Consider the following 11,985-nt stretch of genomic DNA (forward strand, 5'->3'; position numbering starts at 1 on the left):
AGTTTGAAATGAGATTGAACATTTTTCTTGTCAAAAGAATAGTTTTCTCCAGGTGAACTGTTATTACTTTGAAGGAAAATAAATACAAATTATGATGCGAGAGGAGCATTGGGGGGGGGGGGGGGGAGTGTACAAGAAAAAGAAAAAGAAAATGGATATTTGAAGCAGTCTGAAAAAATATCTTTCCCTTTGAATGTCATTTGAGTTGTTGAAAAAGGTCTCTGCACATACATTACATCTCAGTACAAGTGGAGAATAGTAAAATAGTGAATAACTAAAAGCTCAAACTGATTTCTGCTTCTTATTCAGGACTACTTTCTTTACTTTATATCACAGACATACTGACGCTGGTGCTGTAATGCTGCTATCTCACTGATGATTCAAAAGTTTAGCCCACATAAGCCTGAAGTCAATTAGGTCACAAGCTGTGAAGTGATGACGAGAAGTCATAGGTATAAAGTGTAGGAATCATCTCTGTTCGCCAAGTTCATCTTGATGCCTGATGGCTGACTGCCAGCCGGGCTGTTTGTGCTCTGCAGCCATCAGTCTATTTTCCAGCCCAGATGGCTGTGATGGCTGTGGGAGGGGGAGGCATGAGCTTATACCTGACGACGATTGGAATCAAATCTGCCTTCATTTGCTTTCACCTTCCTCTTTATCGATGCACACAGATATTTTACTTTGGTCTCATCTCATGTTTCATGTTCACCCTGCAACAAGTTTTCTGAAAATGGGAAAATTATGTTTGAGAGTCTCACCAAAATTCTCCCACTATGCTTTGCAGGACAGCTTTCCCCAGCACCTGAATTTTTCCAAAGTTGTTACTTACACATGACAGTTTTTGACTTGAAATCAATGCTACTTGTAATTGGATGTACTCACAGTATACACAAAAGAGCAGAGAAGAACATACTGGCAAACAAAGAAGAGTATGACACTGCTTTCTTATGTTCACAGTGACTGTAGCTCACTGCGGTCCAATGATATAAACGACACCCATGACCTTTAACCTGCGGCGCACATCAACTCCACTTAACCCTGAAATTATAAAGTTGGGGTTACACAAGCATTGATATAAAGGCAACAAACTGTCATCATAGAGTCAAACTGAAATGCCACAGTTTGACTCCCGCCATCTTTAATACATTGTTAACATTACAATGTGACTGCCTCTGCATCTTTTTACATCATGGTGTGCCTTCTGAGGTACTTTTTGTTATTCCACAAAGAAAAAAAAAAACCACAACCGTCAATGCAAAACTCGAGACTTCAAAACAGAAATCAACAAATCTAAAGGCAACATCCATAGACTGTAAATATTAATGGATGAAGCCTGAGTGACGTCAGCCATCTGTTACTGGAGGGGGTTCTGGAGGCTCATCGGCAGAAGCCGCCATGCTGGAAATCCTGTGTCAGACTAACTTTCAGTCAACCTAACGACAGGATGAGAGCTGGAGCTGAGGCCGGGGTTCCTGGAGCCAGCCTCGAGCGGACACTTGACGTACTGCAGGATTTTGCACTTCAGCATTGGCTTCATTTTCCAAGCCCAGAGTTTGCCACTTGGTAACATCGTGGAAGTGGCTAAGTCCTCCCCTGATATATAGACTATGGTAGAGACCAAAAGCTGAGTTTAAAAGAGTGATTAGATTGAATAATGATTGATTGAAGTTACCAGAAGAACTACTACCACTGAAAGCTAATGTTGCTGCTGCCTGTTGTGACATCAAGCACATGCAGCAACACTGTTTGCTAACCAGTCAAATCAACATAGAAAACAGAATGTTTCAACGTTTCTGGCTTGTTTCTGAAGATCCTGTTGATGACTTATTTGAGATTTAAAAACCTCTTACATTGAAGACAAGAATGTCATAACGGCAAAAATAAATAGACGTAAAAACTGCACAAATTAAAACAAGTTTTACAAATCCTCTCCTCCTTTTCCAGACTCAAAAAAGTCCATGTGATTACAGGTGACTGCTGGTGTCATGGCAGTCCGGTTCATTTGGTGTACTCGTCAGTCTCTGCAGCCGGATGAGGGGCTGACCAATTAATCACTGGCTCTGGATGAGCAAATGGCACTCTGAGGTTATTCTAGATCCCATTCTCTCACTGTGGATATGACTATTTGTTCTGTTCTACCTGAACATAGTTAACATTGAAAGAAACATTTCAACTGAGCTGTAATCTAAAGCTGCTGCCTGAGTTATTCTTCTGAGCCTGCAGTATTCATTTGCATAGTGTTTGCACAAGTGAGCGTTCACTGAACCACCTGCTAAGTCTTTGTGATTACCACTGTGTTCTGCTGAGATAGAAAAAGGTCTTTATGCAACTAAATGGTGCATGAAGGGGATTCCACCCACTGACCATTTTGCTGTTTGAATTCTGTCTCTTCCGCCTCAACAAGAAAACGGGTTTCTTCTTTTCAAATGCACACTCCGAAACCAACAGATGTTTAAAGTGTTTATGAGTTAAAATAGAATTAATCACAATGATCTGTTTCCTATACGAGAACGATGGAAGAAAGGAGAAAGAGATGACATGGAGCTCCAGCACTTCTCTATCCTCTCTGTTTGATTACTCCCTGATTTAGTTTCCTTTTTGTTTCATTAAAAAAGACAAATGCATCAACAAACACCTTTGGATTTCCTACACTGAGAAGCCAGGTTTATGTGTTCGCAAAAATGAAATCACGAGGCTGCAGATGGCTGATGACTAATGAAAGGTGATGATGCATGCAACTCTTCTGTGCATTAGATGGAGAAAAACAAACGTACAAAATGAATTAGACACATTTAGTAAACATTTTGGCTTTTTCTATTTGCCAAATTGAGTTCAGCTTCTTTCTGCAGTGCCACCATTGGCTAAAGCGTGAAGTGTCTCCAGCTGGAGACAAGCAGAATATGGAAGTGGCAGATTAGGAAACAGTTAAGGGCCGTTAGTGTAAAGCCACAACCTCCTCCTCCCTTTCCTCTATTTATGCATCTTTTCCTCCTCACCCTCCCTCCTTCCTTTCCTCTCCTCCTTTTCCAATCTCTCCCTTCCTCCAACTTTTCAACACAAACACATCAGACACAAACAGGCAGTCTAGTTATGCAGCGTGCTGTGTGTCACAACTACATTTCAAGTCCCAGGATGTCTCTTTCACTCTGTTTTTTAAATAAGAGTTAAGAATTATCTTGTATGTTTTTGAGTGTATTTCTACTGTTTTGCCGGATTTGAAGGCTACCTGTGTGGACTGAAAGTGATGATTTCATATTGTAGACACACACTTACAGAACAACCGACTAAATCGAGAAAGATCAATATTAAATGACACGCGGAATATGAGAATACCACAAAATCAATCAGTGATCACTTGCAATATTCATAAACAAAGACAGAAGGGCATGAAACAAAAGCTGCAGCCTCCCATAACTGCACAGCCCACATGGTGCAAGAGGATTGAGTGAAAATTGAACGTCTGCAAGTCCCTGTTACAGTCGTACAGAGGCCTTTTGTCATCACAGACGGCTTTGTCTTAGAAATCCATCCATCTCTTGCTCATGCTTGAGTGAGAATGACACTGAAATATTGATGATAATTATTATGATGGATGAGGATTTCAAAGCCCAGTGCTTTGAAAGATGATAGATGCTGCTTAGAAACCAAAACAACAGTCAGACTTCATCCTGATCAGAAGGAAAACACCACTGAGCGATGGCATTAAAGACATTTTGCATTTCAATGAATTCATTATAGATTACATCCATTATCAAAAGTCCCTATTAAGATGTTTAACAAACACTGGCTGTCTCTCTAAGTGAACTATATTCATAAAAAATAGGAGATAATGTTCTACCATCGACCAATTGAGCAATTGATAAATCTGCATTTATCTGCATTAAGCGCCTCATAACAAGTGTTGAGTAATTATTAGGATGACTCCTCAGCCTCTTCTGTTCTGCTAAATCTTAGGGCTTTGGCATCACATGTGATGTCTTTCATTGTTTCCTCCATGATGTTGCATCGCCAAATGTCATGTATTTTCCACAACAAGATACATGTAATTTGGGAGAAAGCTCTGCTGGGAGTGCAGAGTGGAAATAATTGCGCAGCTGCGCAGGACAGGAAAAGGACTCTAAATAGTGAGAACATGTGACCCCCAACTGCAGTAAATAGATAAATAGAGGATATTCGTGATGGACTTTCAGATGCAATGTGGCTGAAAAATAGCACTGAAATTAAACTGAATAGCTTCTTTTCATAGTTTACTATCAGCATGAGTGTTCTAAAATTAGTTTCAGCAATGAAACATTTTACTTATAAGAGCAAAACTACAAAGTGAAAACATCAGTTGGCAAGAAAAACATGTATAAACCATAGACTATAAATATTAAGGTATAAACCTTTGTGAAAAAGTAAAGATAACAAAGCATCAGAAACGTAGTGTGCTTGTACATTACCACAGTACGCAGAATGGCCCTTTTCACACTGACTGTCTTTAAATATTTGGTTATAACATTTATTAATATGCATTAAAATGTAGCAAATATGGTAGTGTTGAAGCTTTTTTAATACTAATGTTTAATATTTCACCATTTCAATCAATGACTGTTATTATTTCAATGAGCTTGGGCTGACAATACTGAAGTGGAGTTAAAAGTTAGGTTTTACTGCTGTCAAAAGGCCATGTTGTTTTAGCTGCAATACTGGTTTAAATAAATTAAAAGATTACCTTACTCATTTGTTTTGAAGCATGAGTAACATAAACATTTGTCTTGTTAAAATGACTCCTGATTGCATTTGAATTGTTCATGAGGGTTATTATGAATCATTTAAAAAATTGAAGCTTTGTTAGCTGACTTGTTAAAAAAAATATATATTTTTTTTTTTTACAGATTCAATCTCTGTGATGGTGTTGACAGATCTTTGTATGCTGACCCACACATTCCTAAATAGTATGCATAAGATGTCAAAACGGAAGTTAACATTTCATTTGTGTGTGTTATTTGGGCATGCGGGAAGGGGGGGGATTGGATTACAACTAGGATTTTATTGAGCAATCATGTTTTGTATGATGACAGAAATGGTCACTCTTGAACCAATTTTTTTGTTATTTCGTGAAGCAGCACTGTTTTATATATATATTTTTTGTATTTTGACACCTTTATTGGGAATGATAATTTTGAGGTAAATGAAGAAAAGCATTCAAAAGAACGAAATGGCTAAAAGTCTACTGCTCTCATTTTAGGCCTGTTTAAATGATGACACTTAATAAAGAGGAAGCGACAGCTCGTCAAAAACAAACCTCATGGGCTTAGGCTGGTTTTCATGTCTTGCATGTAGCAGCTGTAAATAAAGGTGTGGGTGATGCTCGCAGATGTACTTCAGTTCTTCCAGGCTCGAACACCTCAGACCACGTGACCAGCAGGCGCACAAAAAGGAGCCTTGAAGCTGCGCGCTCTCACAAACAGTCACTCCCCACCGGCTGCCTGCAAGTGTCTGTTTTCTATTTGACGGTGTCTGTGGAGTGCACACAGGAGAGTTTCTCCGGGTTATTTATCATCACAACAACAACAACAATAACAACGACAACAATTGTTTCCCCATTGCTGGCTCATTTCTTTGGAGTTGCTGTAGTCGAACTGTTATTGAAAAGAGGGAAGATAACAACAACGGACCGGTTTACTCCCAGTTCACTTTTTTTGCGTGATGGATCGGAGCAGCAGGTTTATGGAAATCAAGGTACGTTTTTTTTTTTACATTTTTTTCTTCTCAATGTTAGTTTTACATTTATTTGTAATGTTTATATATTCAGGTGTAGTAAATGTATCCTTAAGCGTTGCCAATGCAGGCTAACATAATTTGGATCCTAACTGATTTATTAATAAAGCACATTATGTCACGTTTATGGGTTTGCCAAACAATGTTTTCCCTCCTCAGAAATGTCTGATTCCAAACACTCAATGTAAGCTTTCAATTACTGATGTCATTATAACTGGCATCAGAATGTAAATGCTTCTTTGGACAGATTTGTGCATCCTTTCTATTGTTCCTCCCTTGATGCCTAATTAATCCAGTGATTATTGGGAGTCAAAACAGATTAATGCTTAATGACCTTTTTAATTAATAAGAAAGCCGGGCTGTCCTACATACTTAATGCAATGATTTCCCCTGAGGCTGCACACGTTTGTCATCAACTGTTCAGTTTCCCACTATTGTCTGTAATACATCTGTTCAGGAGTCAGCTGGCTGATGCACAGATTCCCTCAATATCTCCCGGCAACAAATTCATTTTACACCATATGAATCATAAGTGCACATTTGTGTTATTTTATAATATTCTGAATTTAAAAGCTGAATTTAAGATGATGCATTTTTTTGGGGGGGGGATTATTTTATACAAATTTAGCATTTTTTTTTTAAAGAATAAAAATCTTTTCTCTTCATAGATGTCTATTTGCATGGGTTTAAAGCTGTCACAACCCACACCTCTCCACTGAGCGTCTCTGCCTCCATTTACCAGCCATGAAGTCAGCTTTGCACAGGATAGCAGGCACCACAATGAACACGCTCACGACAGGTGTCCAGTATCTCGGCTCTAATGACGCTAGCTATGACGACCCCTCCTCCATGGACTCAACTCTGATCAAGAGCAGATTCCGTTTTGAGAAACCTCCCTCGCTCACTAACTCCTTCCTCCAAGGGTTTGTCCCTGGAAGTAAAGATGTCGTGATTGGCGGCCTCGCTCCCGTTTTCCCCACCAACATCACTGACTTCCTGCTGACTAATGGCAGCTCTGTTGAGGGCGGGGGGGCTGCACAGTGCGGGGAGGACATGGTGGACAACATGGAGTGTTTTATGATTCTGACACCTGGTCAGCAGCTTGCAGTCGCCATCTTGGCGCTCACATTGGGTACATTTACAGTCCTAGAGAACCTAATGGTGCTGTGTGTCATCCTACACTCGCAGACGCTTCGTTCTCGACCTTCCTATCACTTCATTGGCAGCCTGGCGGTGGCTGACCTCATAGGCAGCATCATTTTCGTCTACAGCTTCCTGGACTTTCACGTCCTCCACAGGAAGGACACTCCCAACGTGTTCCTCTTCAAGCTGGCTGGGGTCATCGCCTCCTTCACCGCCTCTGTAGGCAGTCTGTTTCTCACCGCCATTGACCGCTACATCTCCATCCACAGGCCCATGTCGTACAAACGCATTGTCACAAAGACTAAAGCGGTCATCGCCTTTAGTTTGATGTGGACCATCTCCATCGTCATCTCGTTGCTGCCACTGCTTGGTTGGAACTGCAAGCGTCTCAACTCTGTCTGCTCCGACATCTTCCCTCTCATCGACCAGAAGTACCTGATGTTCTGGATCGGTATGACCAGTATCTTAGTGCTCTTCATTATCTACGCCTACATCTTCATCCTCTGGAAGTCCCACAACCACGCGGTACGCATGCTGAGCCGCACTTCCCAGAGGAGTGTAATCGTCTACACCGCAGAGGGGACTAAAGTGCAGACAGTGAGGCCTGAGCAGGCCCGTATGGACCTGCGTCTGGCTAAAACCTTGGTCCTGATCCTGGTGGCCCTCATCATATGCTGGGGCCCGCTTCTGACCATCATGTTTTACGACATCTTCGGGAAAGTGAACGACTTCATCAAGACCGTGTTTGCCTTTTGCAGCATGTTGTGCCTGCTCAACTCCACCGTGAACCCTGTGATCTACGCCATGAGGAGCAAAGACCTGCGCAGGGCCTTCCTCAACATCTGCCACATGTGCCGGAGAGCGTCTCAGACTCTGGACAGCAGTGCTGAGAGCGACTGGAACAGCAGGAGTGTGAGAAGCACAGCAGGTGGGGCAGGGAAAGATAGAGCCTGCTCTGGAAAGGCTCGAGTAAAAGTAGCCCAAGCTACCGTTTCTGGAGGGACTGAGACGTCTTCTGCAGAGCCGGTCTAAAAGAGGAGCGTCCCTGCTCTGGTACAACTGTGAAGAAAAAATATTGTAGAATAGCTCCAACCCTACTTCTCTACTCTGTTACTGTGAAATGTGCCAAATAATGATTTAAAAACAGGACTGAAATACAAGTTTGTGTTGCTAAAAGCTGAAATCTCTAAAATAGATTGATTTGAAAATTTCCAAACAGACACTACACTGTGCTGCGTTCATTTTGAATGAATTGGCATAAAGTTACAGATTTCAGCTTTGAATTTAAATAAACGTGTTTCATTTTGTTATTTCTTTTTCTGACTTTATATCATAGCAATATCGTGGCAGTAACGCAAGGTGAAACGTTGTCTATCATGCAAAATGTTGTTTGAATAAAAGCACAATGCTTGTAAGTATAGAATTTGCTTACCCTTATTGATTTGAATGAAATCTGAATGATTTTATATGACCATGATTTTGTGAAACTTGCCACTTAGGCTATTTGTTATTCTATTTTATTTATTGCATAATTAAATACTTTACAAAAGATTGTTGAAGGCTTACTTTAGAACATGAACTGTGTTTTGATCTCACCAAAACTTTATTCTGTCGTGATTTGGGAAATATCACATAGCTGCATATTACACATGTGCTTATGAAACAGTTTTGTGAGAAGCTATGCTTCTGTGTTTCTGTAAAGCATCCATTGTGCCAGTTTGTCCCATAACTGTGTATAAGCAAGGACACGAGTCAATAAATGTATGAAGGCTGTCTATTTTCCCCCCAATATTTTCGTCAGTAGGCCTATACCTGGTGTCTTTTTTTTCAATAAAACAATGAAATCTAAATCCTGTTTCTCATTTTGACATTTTTCTTCTTATCCAAGCAGCTGTGGGTCTAAAACTGATACTTGATAGCCATTAACAAAATATTTGAATGTGGATAGGTAGCAGCATCTAAAAGAGAAATGGTTCAAATAGCTTCACTAAATGGTTGTAGGGCTTGGATATATGAATTTCAAATAATGAAAAAGAAAAGTTCCAGACTCGCTTTCAAAGAAGAATCTAATGTATAACACAAATAATCTCATCTGGTAGGGCAAAATAAACTATCAGGGTGTGTAGGTTTTTTTTATGTGACACTGCCCTCTTGCGGTAATAAAAAGACATCCAGCATCAATTATCTGCTATTTTCCACCATACTGACATATACATTAACATTTCATCCAATCGAATATTGAATCGGTTTTGGTTGTCGATAATTAGGATAACATCGATCTTACTTACGTTCCTATCCGCGACTGAGTTACTACGCAACCCAGAATGCTTTGCACCGCGTGTGACGTCAGAAGCCGGAGAAAGCCGACAGCCCCACATCGACAACAAGCAGCTAAGTTACGTTAGCTAGCTCCACAGACGGGTTGGCCCGCAGCCGGCTGATCGTCACTTCAACTTTTGGGGAAAGCAACTTTGTTGGAACGAGTCGAGTTGTTGAACGCAGTCGGACGAAACAACCTCACTCCTTCGAAACAGGTGAAGAAAAGCTTTATTCGTAATCACGTTACACCGCGGCGCTCCGTTCTACCAGACGGCAGCAAAAGCTAACGTTAGCTTTGTTTTCTTTTTGATTATCAGCTAACTAGCTAGAGTTAGCTTGTTAGCGAGTATTTAAAGCCTCAGCTGCGCAGTATGCTCAGCAAAGGAAACTAGTTTTAGCAGTACATTTCACGTTGTAGTCAGCAAGTCGTCTTAACTATCAGATGGTGCCGCTTCATTATTCACATGTTTCCTCCTCCTCCTCTCCTTATCCTTTTTAACAAATCGAAGTCATGGCGTGTGGAGCCACCCTGAAGAGGACCATGGATTTTGATCCGCTGATGAGTCCTACGTCCCCGAAAAGACGAAGATGCATCCCCGTGACCCCCTCCTCCACATCCTCATCTCCTAGGAAGTATCTTAGCATGGAGCCCTCGCCATTTGGGGAGTCATCGTCAACACTTAGTGCAGGTAATGTCACTTCTGTTGGCCTGCTTGGTGACCAGCCAGGGGGCTTCAGGGGCATGAGCAACACGCTATTTTGTCTTGTCTCTAATGGACCTCTGTCTGTCTCCTTTGTGCCCACCAGAACAAATTCTCAACAGCATTAAGCAGGAGTACAAACGCATTCAAAAGAGGAAGCATCTAGATGGAGGCTACCAACAGTCAGAGTGCTGCTATTCTCCAGAGTCCCCATCCCAGTCGTCTACTATGAATGTTTCCAACATGCCAGGTGTGTGGAGTAAAGGAGAGATTAATCCAGAATCACAGTGCCATGTTCTCTAGACATTTAAAAAAAAAATACCACTTACATTTTTTTCCCCTCTTTGATTTATTCAGGAACGTCCTCTGGATGCGTTTCTCCTTCTAGAAAAGAACAGCCATTATTCACCCTCAGACAAGTTGGAATGATTTGCGAACGCCTGCTTAAAGAAAGGGAAGAGAAGGTGCGGGAGGAGTACGAGGAGACTATGACCTCAAAACTGGCAGGTTCGTTTGCCCTGAACAAGTCTACTTTGAAGCACTGTAACCACCTGAATCGTTGTAAAAAAAAGCGACTGGCTGTTAAAAAAAAAGAAAAGTTACTAAATGTACTTATTGCATAAAATGAACCGTCAACAAATCCTCAAAATGGGCGAGCAGATGTTTGGTAGTTTTCTTCAAGTTGATTTAGAAAAGACTAGAATTGTTGTACATCAATAACATCGACTGCCAAATACTAAAGTGCATAAAGGTAACTGTGTGTTTGTGCAGGGGAGCTTGATGTGCTAAGCTTGTTTTAACGTCACAGTGGAAATCGATTCTAAATGTTTTAGTTGTGATCCGTCCCAAAGTTAAAAGACAATTCTCTGATTCTGATTGTGTGTCCTTATAAATTACAGAGCAGTATGACACCTTTGTGAAGTTCACACACGATCAGTTAATGCGGCGATTCGGGGAGCAACCTGCAAGCTGTGAGTTATTTGATTTCATCTTCAATCACTTCCACATTCCTGTTTCACTGGAAGACTGTCCAAGAAGACAGGCAGAGTTGGATCTCGGGTTTGATCTCTGCCTTTGAAGTTAAAAGCAACTAGTCTATATTTGATTTCATCTCCCTCTCTCCTCCAGATGTTTCCTGAGTGTGGCACAGAAACCTTTGCAAGACGGCCTTCCTTTGCTGCAAGCTATCAGCGATATCTCAAGAAAGGAAGAAGAAGAAAAAAAAAAAAGAAGCTCATCATCGCAAGAGATTCAGTTCAGCCAGTTTAGATAAAAGTTTTCTTACTGTGCCATATTTCTGTCTTTGGGCAAAGGTTTATATGAAGCTGTCGTCAGTTGTTACCACATTGATGTAAGCAACTAGGTGCTTCCTGATGTAAATGAATGGACCCTATCTCTACCAGTGGCCTATGTTCCTCCCGCTGTATGTGTATCTACAGTTATCTCACTTTTGTAATTGTTCCCGGCATTCCAGGCTTTGTCACTCGTTTTCTGTTTGTTACATGTAAATATGATGAAGCTACAGAGTTTTACATGAGGTTTGCTGGTCAATCTGAGAGGAAGTGGAAGAAACACAGCTGAACAGAGGGACTATGTTTGCAGTTTGTTCTCTGTTCATTGCTTTTTAACTCAGCATATAGTGGGCTAATTCGATTTTTTTTTTGTTTTTGTTCTCCCTACCAGTGTTTTATTTATTTTGACTTTTGTTTTGCTGGTATCACTTTGAAACCAATGTACTTATTGGACAAAACAATAAAAAATCTTTTAAGAGTTGAGCATTGTTGTGATGCATGTTAAAAGTTCTGGAATGTTTTTTTTTGAGTTGATGCTTGTGAACATTTGAAAATACTGACTCAAGCAGGATTCATCACACCAAAAAAAAACAACTTAAACATGTTTGAATATCAGGCTTTTCTCTAAAGGTGGTTCTTTGATCCAAACCTGTTAACTAGGAGTCATGCAGTTTGTCTCTCCTTCAATGTGAACTGAGTATCCTTCAGCAGAGGAAACTTCGGTTACCATGGATACCTCCAACTACAGACCTTGAATTTGGAATAAG

General features: G+C 40.7%; 2 protein-coding genes across 2 annotated transcripts; both read left to right on the plus strand.

The window, feature by feature from the left end:
- The first annotated feature begins 5,411 nt into the window (after positions 1-5,411).
- LOC132993483 (cannabinoid receptor type 1B-like) lies at positions 5,412-8,864 on the plus strand. The gene is made up of 2 exons (XM_061063352.1): positions 5,412-5,724; positions 6,432-8,864. Exon 2 carries the CDS (start codon positions 6,508-6,510, stop codon positions 7,936-7,938), a length of 1,431 nt encoding a protein of 476 aa, XP_060919335.1. The 5' UTR covers positions 5,412-5,724; positions 6,432-6,507; the 3' UTR covers positions 7,939-8,864.
- Positions 8,865-9,416: 552 nt separating this feature from the next.
- Positions 9,417-11,701, plus strand: LOC132993169 (akirin-2-like). Its single transcript, XM_061062855.1, has 6 exons — positions 9,417-9,440; positions 9,735-9,914; positions 10,033-10,176; positions 10,284-10,433; positions 10,826-10,897; positions 11,055-11,701. The coding sequence occupies exons 2-6, from the start codon at positions 9,737-9,739 to the stop codon at positions 11,063-11,065; spliced, it is 555 nt and encodes a 184-aa protein (XP_060918838.1). The 5' UTR covers positions 9,417-9,440; positions 9,735-9,736; the 3' UTR covers positions 11,066-11,701.
- The last annotated feature ends 284 nt before the right edge of the window (positions 11,702-11,985 follow it).

The sequence above is a fragment of the Labrus mixtus genome, chromosome 18 (assembly GCF_963584025.1).
Source record: "Labrus mixtus chromosome 18, fLabMix1.1, whole genome shotgun sequence".
Classification (NCBI taxonomy): domain Eukaryota; kingdom Metazoa; phylum Chordata; class Actinopteri; order Labriformes; family Labridae; genus Labrus; species Labrus mixtus.

What these genes read in the sequence shown, in the direction of transcription:
- LOC132993169 (XM_061062855.1), top strand. Translation starts at nt 9,737, where the DNA reads ATGGCGTGTGGAGCCACCCTGAAGAGGACCATGGATTTTGATCCGCTG. An exon ending in ATCGTCAACACTTAGTGCAG is followed by an intron (nt 9,915 to 10,032) that starts GTAATGTCACTT and finishes TGTGCCCACCAG; the next exon opens with AACAAATTCTCAACAGCATT. An exon ending in GAATGTTTCCAACATGCCAG is followed by an intron (nt 10,177 to 10,283) that starts GTGTGTGGAGTA and finishes TGATTTATTCAG; the next exon opens with GAACGTCCTCTGGATGCGTT.
- LOC132993483 (XM_061063352.1), top strand. Translation starts at nt 6,508, where the DNA reads ATGAAGTCAGCTTTGCACAGGATAGCAGGCACCACAATGAACACGCTC.